Source organism: Protobothrops mucrosquamatus, unplaced genomic scaffold (genome assembly GCF_001527695.2).
Source record: "Protobothrops mucrosquamatus isolate PMUCROS unplaced genomic scaffold, P.Mucros_1.0 scaffold261, whole genome shotgun sequence".
Taxonomy (NCBI): Eukaryota; Metazoa; Chordata; class Lepidosauria; order Squamata; family Viperidae; genus Protobothrops; species Protobothrops mucrosquamatus.
In genome coordinates, this window is record NW_015386608.1 from 179394 (window position 1) to 192183 (window position 12790).

Consider the following 12790-nt stretch of genomic DNA (forward strand, 5'->3'; position numbering starts at 1 on the left):
TGCATAGGAGTCTCCCCTGACACTACAGCTCAAACAAGTTGTTTTTCCTTTTAATTTTTTCATGGACCAACTTTTGCTACTCTTAAGTAGCTATGGGAAATATAATGATGTGGATTAATCTACATTTAGTTGTCAGGCTGATGTCCTTGCTTTTCCATATTCAGTGTATTCAAATTAAATAAGTGTCAATTAACTTTCATTAGGATTTATTTTTAGGGACATGTAACATCCTAGTATAAATTAAAACTACTGAAAACAGAGTGGGGGAATAATAAATAGAAAAGATACAAGAAAAACAAGCAAAAGCGTTATCTGAACAGGACATGAATAAGAGGAAAACACAGGAAGTAAAGCAGTGTATAAAAATATACTGAGTATTTAAGATAAAAGGAATTAAAAAAACTTTGTTTACTTATGTTTTCAGATGTGATTCTGAATAAGAAAAATGCAAAATCTATAAAAAGTAAAGTTTTACACTATACTATATTAATCTAGTTTTTGTTTTCTATAATAAAAAGTACAACTATTATTGAATACTGGACCACAATGTTTCTATTACACATGCTGTTAACCTTTCTCGATTTGGATGCATAGTTTAGTTCTACTTATAAAAGCATTTCTACAAAATCTTATTTTTTCTTTTCATAAAATTGGTGTGAAATAAAGGTAGCTTAACCCAACATTTTAAATGTTAACAGAAACATTCTAAACAAATAACAAAATGTGATTCACACAATTTAGAGGGAATAGATTTTTTTTAAAAATAATAATAAAATATATAAAGCATTTTTTAATCTTATTAAAATAAAAAATATAAAATAAAAAATAAAATAAAATAAAGAAATAACATAGTGAGATAATGTTGAATATAAGTGTTGGCAGTGTTTTTTTTTCATTTCTAAATCACTACCAAGATGGTAAAAGTATTCTTGTAAACTTTATTACATTTTCCTTTTTGACAAAATACTAAAGTTAAAAAACACTCAAACATCAAAAAGCATTTAAATATGCAATATTTTACATATAAACATAATTTGTCCACCAACAAAATATTAGACAAGGGAACAAATCCTATAAGTTTTGTTGTAAGAATGTCAACATTACAGATACAAGATGAGCCTGCACAAAAAAGCATGCTAATAATGATGTCTGCTGTATTCATTGAAACTGAAGACTTTCCTCAGTCAGTATAATGGAATAACATTTTACTACATCCTATGATCATTTTTAAAAGATTAGGAGACTGATCCAGTATTCTATATCCAACATTCAATTACTTAAGTGCTTTATAGATAGGACTCAAAAGCTCCTCTTATCTTAGCATCCCTTCACTGCAGTATATGTTTCAAAATTACATCAACTACAATATATTTTATTCTATTATAAAATAGTCTCTCAGAAATAAAAGGCAGGGCAAAGCACTACTGAAAAATATCGAAAAGAAATTAAAAAAAAAATAAGAGGAACCACATTACAGTTTTGCACTACAGAAGAAAGGCAAACTATTTCTGCTTTTTTATAGTTTAAACAAAGATGTAATCATTCTGGTACTACGTGCGTGATAGTTGATTTTTTTCCAAGTGTTCTAGGAGAACAAACTATTGCACAGTTGCTCTTTTATTTTTCGGAATTGCTGAAGGATATTGGAGTAGATTACAACTAATGTGATTGACCATTCTCTTCAAATAGTTGGCTCCCACTGGAACGCTGGACAAAACCATAGAAATTTCCTCATGTCTGAGAACAGAAAATGCATATATATAAACTGATTAAGAAAACATTTCTGTTAAACTTTTTCACAGAAATGAAGCATGCATCATTACCCAGAGACATTCATCTTTGTTTTACTCACCCAAGATTGCCTGTGCATTTTTGGATAGTGAAAGCTAATGGAGATGTTGGATAATTGGCAGATAAAGAGAATTTGACTTCAAACTTTGCAAGAGGCATAGAACTGGAGAACAAAAGGCGTATACTATATACAAAAAAACAGATACATAAAGTTAATAGTTATGTATGTTACTATCCAAACAAACCCATGTGAAATAATTGGGAGAAACAATCGGATTTGCAATGAAAAATTGTGAACATGGATAACTTTTATCTTTCACCTAAACCAAATGATGTAGTGATAATCTGAACTGGAATCTAAATTAATAACTTGATAAATGGAAACTAATAAATAAAAGTAAATTCAGCCTATTTTCAGTAACTTCACCATGTAAACCAGAGATGGCAATTAATTTTCCCAAAAGGCCACATGAGAAACTGGGACTGTTGTACAGGGCCACTACTTGCTTCTGCTTTATCTCTGGAGACATTTTAAAGAAGTATGAAATTATAGAACCATAAATAGTCAGAAACTTAATAAAGTTCCTTAATAAATATACCTTGCAGATACTCTGATATATTATTGTTTTAATTGTGCTTTTATTGTTGTATCCCATTATATCCATAATAATTCAATGAGAGGTGGTATACAAATTATCATTATCATAAATGTTAACAAAAACCCTTATATATTTTTCTCACAATAAGCCCACGTACATAAATTGTGTGAGTATTAAAATCTTTCAACTTTTTATTACTAAAAAAACCCTCTCTGTCAGATCTGCCTGTTTGATGTGCTTGTTTTTAAGTTGCCTGTCAAATTTTATGTTCTAACTCTTTTTAGCTTTTATTTTGTTTACTATTTATTTTAATCTGGTTCTGGAATCCACTATTTGAATATTTCTCTGTTCTTTTATTTACTGTGTTTGTATGCATTTTGTAAAGTTTACATCATATTAGAAAACTGTGCATTTTTGTTTCTTATTACGCTCCTAGAATTCTGTTTACCAAAAATTGTTCAACTTTTTTTTTCTGCCTTCAGCAAAACGGATTACGATTCCTGATAATTGCCTGGACAAACCATGCAATTTTCTTGGCTGTAATTTTAGAAATTATTTGCCATTGCCTTTGTACTAGGCTAAGGAAGAGTGACTGATTTTTACTTGGCTGACTTTGTGCCTAAGGCAGGAACTAGAACTCATAGCCTCTTGGTTTCCAGCCCTGGGCCTTTAACCACTTCCAAACTGCCTCTCGTTTTAAAATTCACCATTGTAAAACTTCAGAGTTCTCAGTTAAGCATACAACTATGGAGTAATGTGGCTGGACTATAACATATACAGTATTTACAAACTGGGGAGGCATTTTTTTTCAATTATTTGTATGCACCAAGCATACAAATAAAAGTAGATTAAACAATTACTTACTTTGTGTCATTCACTTCAGTCTTCAGCAAGTAAAATTTTCCACCCCATTTGTTCAGAAACTCTATCTCTTCTCCCAGAAGTTGACAGCGGTTCACCATGAGAGACAGATCACGCAATATCTGGTTTAACAATCAAAATAAAAGTATGACATCCTAGTACACACACATACATTTTCTAGAAAATATGGTTGTTCAAAAATGAACTTTTCCTAAAAATATTCTGGTGATTCTAGTCTCCAGTCTCCTCTCATCATCCTCATCCTCATCCTCACCACCAACATCTCCATTATCTGGAATCCATGGAAGAAAGTGGTAGAGGTCCAGGGCATTGGGAATTAACAATTGGCTGCCTCCCTCCTAACTGACAGCAGTTGTCTCTTGGCAAAATAAGTGGCTGGAACCAAACCATTATGAGTAATATATGGCTCAATGTATTGTAGAGAAAGGTATGGCTTTTCTATACCAGGAGCTCCCAACCCCCAGTCTGTGGCCCAGTACTAGTCCACAGCCCGTTGGGAACTGGGCCATGCAAGCGGCAGATGCGTGCATGAAACCATCCCCTCCCCCACTGCCACCACCACCACTGACGGTTCGCAGAGCCGGAAAGATTGGAGACCTGTGTTCTATATTAAAAGCACACTAAAAGCAGCATGTAGAACAATAAAGCAGACAATAAGAAAAAATGCATTACTTAGCTTCTTAACTAAATGCAATCAATCAGCCAAGTGTTACTGCTACTAAGCCAAAAAATAATACTCTAACCTATACTCACTAGAGTAATATCCATATTTTTTCCAACAATGTATATGCTTCACTATAAATTTCTAATTTCTTTGTTCTACCCATAAGCCTTCAGGAAAATGAATCAGCAAATAATAAATTTGAGGACAGTTTTAAGAGCTTTACTGTCATGTTTGCTTTATTCTACATTAGTGTACAAATTCTAGATGTCCTTATAATTAGTTCCTTACCTGAGAAAGTTGATACACTGTTGAGCATTTCTCTTGCCATGAATTTTGACTATCAATAAACTGAAAGATTAGCTTATGCACTAGTTTTGCAGTAGGCACTGCTTTTGTTTCTGGAAAAACACCAAGTAAAAGTAAAAAAAAAATTATCAAAAATTAAGTTATATTTAAATCATTTTGTGTTATTTTATTTATTAATCACATTTATATGGTTGTTCATCTCACATAAAGTGACTCTTGCTGGCATATAACAATTGAATAAAATAACAGATAATTTCAGATGTTTTAAACATTAACAGTCCATGCACATATCTCCTTTGTATAGATTTAACAAAGACCTATGCATTATCAGTACTTATAAAATCCTCCATTTCCCCACATCTTTGACTATTATTTTCCTAATGCAAAAAATATACTGCAGAAGAAATAAAAATAAAAATTAGAAAGCAAAGATTCCTGATATCAGTCTGTATTTCCTATTTCTTTCCATTTCAACATTATATTTCATATGAAGCGCTGGGAATTCCTTAAGATCATAAAATATTGCAATCTTACCATCCAATAATGATTCAAAATTCAGACTAACAATTTCCCAGTAGAACTTGTTTTTGAAAGTAGCGTCATCTATAAAAAAGCACACACAGTGTGAAACACATCTTCAAAGTGAAGTTTGTGTTACTCCATTTCTAGTAACGTGTACAAATAATATGACTTGGGATGATGTGTGAATCGGATTTATACACCCATGAGTAAACTGAATAGCCTCCTATGCATATTTCTGATACTGAGGAATATTTGTATGGAAAGCCAACTGATCATATCAGCCTCTACCTTAAAGCAGTCTTCTTATACAAATTCAGTATTTACAACTAGCCTTCTAGTGCAAAATGTTCCATTACAATAAAAAATGCAATTTCACAAAATAGTGGTACCAAATAGCCACAATGAACAGTTAAATTCAAATAATTGTAAACATTATTTATAGAAGTGCCATAGAAAGCAGGTAAGAGTTCCTGCTAATTTGCAGCTTACCTGAGGGACATTTAAACCCCACAGTGAACTCAACAGAATCATAAAGGAAAGTAAATACTGCCTGCTGATCATTCCATTCCTTTATTACCCACTCAGAGAAGCTGCAAGAAGAAAACATTACACAATCACAGATTAATTAAAGAGAAAACATTAGAAAGACAAGATATGCACACAGATCAATATTTGTATTAGTGCTCTTTCCACTTTTGAAAAGTGGTGAAGTGTTTCTAGACTAGGCTGCTGGTGCTACTAATACTAATCAGTTTTGTATTTCTTTCTTTAAAATACTTTTTTCCTTTGGGAGAAAAAATAGGTTCCAAATGGAAGACGAAGGAAGGAAGCAGAATTCTTTAGTCAAAGCCTTGTGCAGAAGCTCCAGAAGAAAACTCAGACGTTCACAGATTGTGAGAGAACCTCTAGCAATATCAGTGTCTCTTTAATTTTAAGATTAAATCAAATTAGACTGGTCTAGTGGTTAAGGCATGGGCTAGAAAACGAGGGATCATGAGTTCAAGGCCCATCTTTGTTATAAAAGTCACTTAGGTGGCCTTGGGCATCTCAGTTCAACCTACCTCACAGGTTGTTGTGGGGAAAATAGGAAGAGGAAGGTGTGCTGAATGTTTGCTGCCTTTTGTTATTTGTAAAAATAATAAAGGCGGGATACAAATAAATAAAAATAAAATAAAATAAAATAAACTCTGTCAGTTAACTTCAAAACCATGCAGAGAGTTGCCTGTACACACATCCCCACACAAATACTGAAACAGAGAACTTGATCTTTCAACTATTATTGGAAAACTCTTGAGTTTTATTTTCCTAGACAATTTTATCAACATCAGATAGTTTTTTAAAATGGGTAATTATATTGTCATCCCTCAATAAGAATAAATAGCAGTCAGGAAATAATCAAATTAAATTTTAGACAATTCTCTGTCAGTTGAGGCCATCTTGTGATCACAGTTCAGTTTCCATACATTGGGGACAGTTCTAATTAGAAGATGAATGGCATTACTATAAAATCCTCTTTAATTTACTTACTTGTATTTCTCTGTACGTTCTTGACAACATCTTATGTCTCTTTGAAGCTGGTTGATTCCAGAAATTATCTGTTGTTTTTGATCTTTGAGATCTGACTGATCTCTGCAAAAATGCAACATGTGAATAAAATAGTGTTGAAAACTGATATATTTTATAGGTTGCAAATATGGGGTATTTTGGTGATAAATATTACCTTTGAAGATTATCTTCTTGGGATTTGTAATTTTCTAGTTCTAAAATTGAAGAAAAGTACATTTAAAATCTGGCAATAGAATACAAATATAGCTATTTATTCTAATTAAACACACCCAGTTCTATTTTTCCATCCAAGATAAAGTTATTGGTACTTCCACAGTGCTGTAATTTTCGTTCCACTCTCCAATTCTTCAAAAGCAGATGATGCTAATATGCAATTGTGTTCATGGCTGCCAATTTTGCACAATACTAAGAATATCTTAAGCAGCTTCAGGACTTGGAAAGAAAAAGGTTATTTCTCTTTCCCCACTCCAAGGGAAATAACTGAAGTAAAATGACTTGCCTATCCTTACTTCATATTGTATGAGTTTATCTGGTCATCTGCAAAAAAATATTCTGAGTGGTTATTAAAGGGTGGGCAGGGGGAGGAAATATGCAAATCCTGAAAGATCTGCTAAGACAACTGAACTTTAGAAGACAGTGTGAAATGACAGTTCCTGTAAACAGGAAATAGACCATCCACAAACTCAACAGAGCTGCAACATTTCAAAGGAAATATTAATTTTGCTATATTTAAATACAACGCAGCAAAGTCAGAAATAAGTTAGTTCAACTGATCAAGGCAACCAACATTGTAGAACAAGAGATCTAGAGCTGAATGAAAATGATTACATGGAAATAATTTAGGTGTGAGAGTCCTACACACACACAAACACACAAATATGCACTCTACATGGAATAGAAGTCCTACAGTGCCTCTGTGTAAAACATTATGCAAACTCCGGGGTCATTGAAAAGTTCTTGTTGAACTGTGAGTTTTAATTTAATAGAAGAGGATAATTCTTAAATAACTTGGAAATGATCATATTAACTATATTTAATTCCATTTAAGCTTAGTTTTGGTGTTGGCATTCACCTTTCTGTCATGCCAGGAAAACACTACATTAGGTTTTGGCCTGAAAAAGAGTACATTAATCTGATGATCCTAGAAGCATTCAGTTCACAGCATATAACCAAGATATACAGATATTAGGAGGAAAAGTCAACCACAGGTTTTCAGAGCATGAGCAATATTGAATATGACATGATCTAACTATCCAAAGCATACCTCTGGGGTATATAAAAGGCAGTAAGAAAGGTAAATTCTAGCTAACAATGCATACTCTGCTGGCAAACAGGTATCAGTAGATTTCAGGTACTTCAAATATTCCCTACATAATCTCTATGTAGGAATGTACCGTAATCACAATTTGTTTTGTCAGGTTTATATGGTTCCAATAATCAAGAGATTCTGAATGGTTTACACTCCTACCCATATATAGACTAGATTAAAACAACAAAAATAATCAAAAACGATAATACTATCTAAAATATTTCTATGTTAAAAAAAATCATAATAGCCATATAATTACACAGGAGGAATACTATTAAAATAACTTTTTATTTTTAAGGGCTCTAAGTAATGGAGTCCAATGTTCTTGTCGCCTGAAATGTTTTTGTAAAAGAACACTATTATAAATGTCGCCCTCATCTAATGAAAATTAATTCCAAATCTTTTATCTCATTTAACTAAAAAAAGCTTACTTACCGCTCTCAATATGTTTCAGTTTGGTCTCATGTTCCTCCGTGGCATAATTAGCATCCAACTCAGAATCATCCAGAGTAGCAGTTTCTAAAAATCAGGTAATATTCAACAAGGTCACGTATCCAAAGCTATAACATATATTATCAAACAATTTAGTAGAAAATGCATTTTAAAGGCGTATGCTTCTAATTTGAAAGTTTATATCCCAGAAATTTACCGTAGTAGTTTTATTTAAAGAGAAAACAGAAATGCTAAAACGCTTCTGGTAAGTATAAATTATAGATACAGCTTTTATTTTTACTATATTGTGTCTACAGTTTGATATAGTTCCAATTAAAAAAAAGCAAAACTTCCAAATAGTGATCATATTGCATTGGTTTCGGGAGGACTGATGAACACTTACATCACTGCAACACAGAAACTAAGTTTAGTAAGCAATGGTTTCTATCACTTTTTAATGCGTGTGTGGCCTCAAAGTGTATTCCGAAGATTGGGAGAAAGCCTGGGTTATCACACTTTTAAAACTTGGGAAAAACCCGAATGAGACTAAGAACTTTCATCCAATTTCTCTCCTTTGCCATCTCTTTAAACTTTGGGAGAAAGTTCTGTTAAGCAGAATGTTTCCTGTTATCAAACCAGCATTTATTTCCCAACAAGCTGGTTTCTGGCCAGGGAAGTCCTGCACAGGTCAGATACTTAAACTTGTCCAGTATATAGAGGACGGCTTTCAATCAAGTCTAATGACAGTAGCTGCTTTCGTGGATTTATCTGAGGCTTATGACACAGTTAATCACAGGAAGCTTCTCCTGAAATTATACATCACACGTGAACTTGCTTTGACTAAATGCACTGAGGCAATACTTGAAAACCAATGATTTTTTGTTAACTTCCAGGGAAAAAAGGAGTCGTTGGAGAGACCAGTGACATGATATCACACAGGGGAGTATTCTTGCCCCTCTGTTGTTTAATATATAAACAAATGATCAATCTCTTGGCCCTGATACATCCTCTTTCATCTACGCTGATGACTTATGGAACCAACTTAGAGGAAGTGAAAGAGAAGCACACTCCGGTTCTTAAGAATATGTTGGAATATTATAATGTGAATGGACTAAAACCTAATCCATCAAAAACTAATCCATTAAAAACAAGCCGGCCAAATGTAGGCTTAATATTATTTGGGATGGAGTGAGTCTGGTAGATTGTGAGACGCTATGATATCTTGGTGTTATACTGGATCAAACACTAACCTTTAAAAGACATTGTTGCAATTTAAAGCAAAAGATCGGCACTCTCAATAATCTCCTTAGAAAGTTGGCTGGAACCACTTGGGGTGCCCATTCTACTATTCTGCAAATGGCTGCCCTTGCATTATGTTGTTCGGCAAGAGAATATGCTTGCCCTGTCGGAGGCTATGTCTGTGCACTCTGTACAGCTAGATCGGGCGCCTAGCACTATATATTGCATCATTACTGGATGTTGGAGGGAACAGCCCCACCAGATATCAGGAGTGTGGCACAAGACCTGGAATATGGAAAGGTGTTATGTGATCTGGCACACCCATTATTTGGGCAAATACCCCCTATAAAAAGATTGAAATCAAGGAGATTTTTAGACTGCATCGAGGAAATTGTTACTGCACCTCAAACAGAAAGATTTAAAAAATGGAAATCTCAAGAAAAACATCTTCATAATTGGATAGAACCGCTTGAGGAGGTGCCTGAGGGTGTGGAGGAGGAGTGGACAGCAACTTATACTAACTCAAGAAAACTGAATTGACTAAAAAATTTTAAAGTTGTACCTTTCTCCAGAGCAAAAAGACAGCTATCCATTTCTTTCAGAAGTTCATCCATTTTAGCTAATCTTGATTGTAGTTTTTCATATTGCAGCTTATATGATAAAGAATATTTAGAGCATACTTTTTATTTGTAATGTAATATTTATATTATAGTAAATCTAAAGTTAATACTGACTACTGCCATCTAATAAAGTTTGGTTGCTAATGTCAAAATAAAAAAAATGTAATTATATTCAAATATTACATAAAGTATTGGGTGATGTATCAACCAAAGGACAGATCTGACAAACATACTGTATTTAATGGCTGCATAATTAGGGTCTTCAGTCTATTCATCATATGCCAAATAAAAATGGTAATGTCCATCATGGAATATGCTTCTTACTGACATAATAAAAATTAAGAAAACAAAGGATTTGCTACACTTTTTGTTATATTATTTATAGGAGGAGATTAAAATGGGTTTTGTACTATTATGGGGAGAGAAAGGCTAACAATGAACAATGCTAGTAACAATGTTAGTATTGTAGTAGGCCATCCACACTATATCATTGCAAGTTTAAATTTAGATGGAAATTGTATCCTGCAATTCAGCTACATGAATTGTGAATTTCTATTTTATTGTTTGTTAAAGATATTTTTTAAAAGATATTTTAAAAAGTAGTAAAGAAGGGACTTTTTTTATCATTTATGGTGGACATGTGATAAGGCAACGAAATATTGGAGGAGGATTCATATATTAATGGAGAAAATTCTTAAAGTGAACATAAAGATTAAACCAGAAACTTTCCTTTTGGGTCTAATGGAAAGAGAACTGGAAAAAAAATTGGAACTCTGATTTTATATATGGTAATGGCAGCAAGATTGCTCTATGCACAAAAGTGGAAGGATGCCTCGATTCCCACCATGGTTACAAAAGATGGTGGAATTAGCAGAGATGGCCAAATTGACTGTGCCGATAAAAGAAAAGAACATAAGTACTTTTGTTTCTACTTGGAAACCACTTCTGGACTTTGTGCTTGAAGTGGAAAAAAATGATATCACGATTGTGGGTTTTAGACTGATTTGCCGATACAGAAATGGCTAGTGCATACCACTATGGAAATGTAAAAAGTTGAGATTTGATTTTAATGTCTGATTTTACTGCAACAGAGAGAGTTGGAAGTCAATGCCTTTTGTTTCTTCCCCTCCTTTTCTTCACACCTTTTTTGTTTTCCCTTTTTCTACTGTTGTCCCCTACTATTTGCTTTTGTATTTTCACATTTCATGTTATCAATGAATAAAACTAAAAAAAAAGAGTAGTAACTCCAATTAGAGAGTATTGAGCTATATGACATTATTTGCAAGTTCAGAATTTACTCAAGTTACATTTTATTTGGAACAAGGTAATTTGAATTCAAATCCCTGTTCAGATATAAATTTCATTTTGGAATAGTCAGCAGCTCGGATTATACAGAAAGTTAGGCCACAATGTACTTGGCTTGTTTTTCTAGGAACAAGCTACTACATTTCAGACTACCTTATAAAATTGCATTGTAAAGGAAAAAAGACAGCTAATAAGGAGGGCAGGTTACAAAAATAGAATTTTTAATAATTAAAATTGTCAACAGTTACATCTCATTGGTTACCATAAATAATTTACCTTTGCATGGTGTACCAAGTTCACATATAATTTTGCTTTTCCTTTGTGAGCAAGAACTTTACTTTTCTTGGTGAAACAGGATTTCATTTTGTTCAGCTCAGCACCAAAACCTCTCAGCTGCAATGAAATTAAAATTTTCTTTAGTTTAGCTGATAATTCACTCGCAGCATGCTACAGTCACAATGGATTGAATTCAAATTTTGGCCACACCAAACAACTATCAGAAACTCTTTCCAAAACACTTCCTTTGAATTCACAATGAACTGGTAGAATCTGCTGAATTAACTTTATCATGTAGACAGAAAGAAGAGGTCCATCACAAGCCTCTGTTCAATTTCTAAGGATACCTCCACCCTCACTTCAACATCCCTATCCTATTTAACAAACCTCCTTAGTAGTGTTTTTCTGGAAGATCTTTGTGAAATTAGTAAAAACATCTGCTTCTACAAGACCTATTAAGAGCATCCAAATTTACATCTGTTGAACAATGAAAGTACAAGTAGTCCTCGACTTACAACGGTTCATTTAGTGACCTTCAAAGTTACAACAGCACTCAAAAAAGTAACTTATGATCATTTTTCACATTTACAACCATTGCAGCATCCCTTTAGTCATGTGATCAGAATTCAGAAAGTTGACAACTGGTTCATATTTATGACAGTTGCAGTGTCCCAGGGTCATGTGATCCCCCTTTGCAACCTTCTGACAAATAAAGCCAATGGGGAAGTCAGATTCACTTAACAACTGTGGGCCTAACTTAAGAACTGCAGTGATTCACTTAACAACTGTAGCAAGAAAAGTCGTAAAATGGGGCAAAACTCACTTAATAAATGTTTCATTTAGCAACATAAATTTTGGGCTCAATTGTGGTCATAAATCGAGGAATACCTGTAAAATGTCTAATATCTTTGAAAAAGGGATTAATTTTTGTATTTACAGAGCATTGTAATACCATTCCTCCTAAAAAGAGGTTTGAGAATAGTACCTTTTGGGAATAGATTCTTTCAAAGGCTTTCAGTAATGAATAAGTATAGAGGTTTAATTTAATCTTCATGTCATAACATATTTTTGTTGTATTTAAACATATCACAAATATACAAAATCAGGTCTTACATGCTACAGTTCTAGATTAATTGCAAGAATGAATGCACATTTCCCCAGTTAAATAGGTTACTTTGTAATGTTTCTTATATTGATTCAGTCACTAAATTCACATTATTCTTCACCTGGCTCTTTCCCAGATGTTCCCCTTCTATTATCAAAGCTCCCCCTTTATTAA

At 33.2% G+C, this 12790-nt stretch overlaps 1 protein-coding gene across 1 annotated transcript in view; it reads right to left on the bottom strand.

Moving 5' to 3' along the window:
• Positions 1-846: 846 nt before the first annotated feature.
• The window catches only part of KNL1 (kinetochore scaffold 1), a 32447-nt gene continuing 20503 nt past the window's right edge, over positions 847-12790 (bottom strand). Inside the window, exons 14-24 of the mRNA XM_029283881.1 lie at positions 11512-11628; positions 9873-9960; positions 8075-8158; positions 6485-6524; positions 6292-6393; positions 5254-5354; positions 4777-4845; positions 4225-4334; positions 3255-3373; positions 1853-1975; positions 847-1737 (exon numbers count right to left, since the gene is read on the bottom strand). Of these exons, the coding sequence (XP_029139714.1) occupies positions 1599-1737; positions 1853-1975; positions 3255-3373; positions 4225-4334; positions 4777-4845; positions 5254-5354; positions 6292-6393; positions 6485-6524; positions 8075-8158; positions 9873-9960; positions 11512-11628 (1092 nt within the window). The 3' untranslated portion in view covers positions 847-1598. The remainder of the gene's footprint in view (positions 1738-1852; positions 1976-3254; positions 3374-4224; positions 4335-4776; positions 4846-5253; positions 5355-6291; positions 6394-6484; positions 6525-8074; positions 8159-9872; positions 9961-11511; positions 11629-12790) is intronic.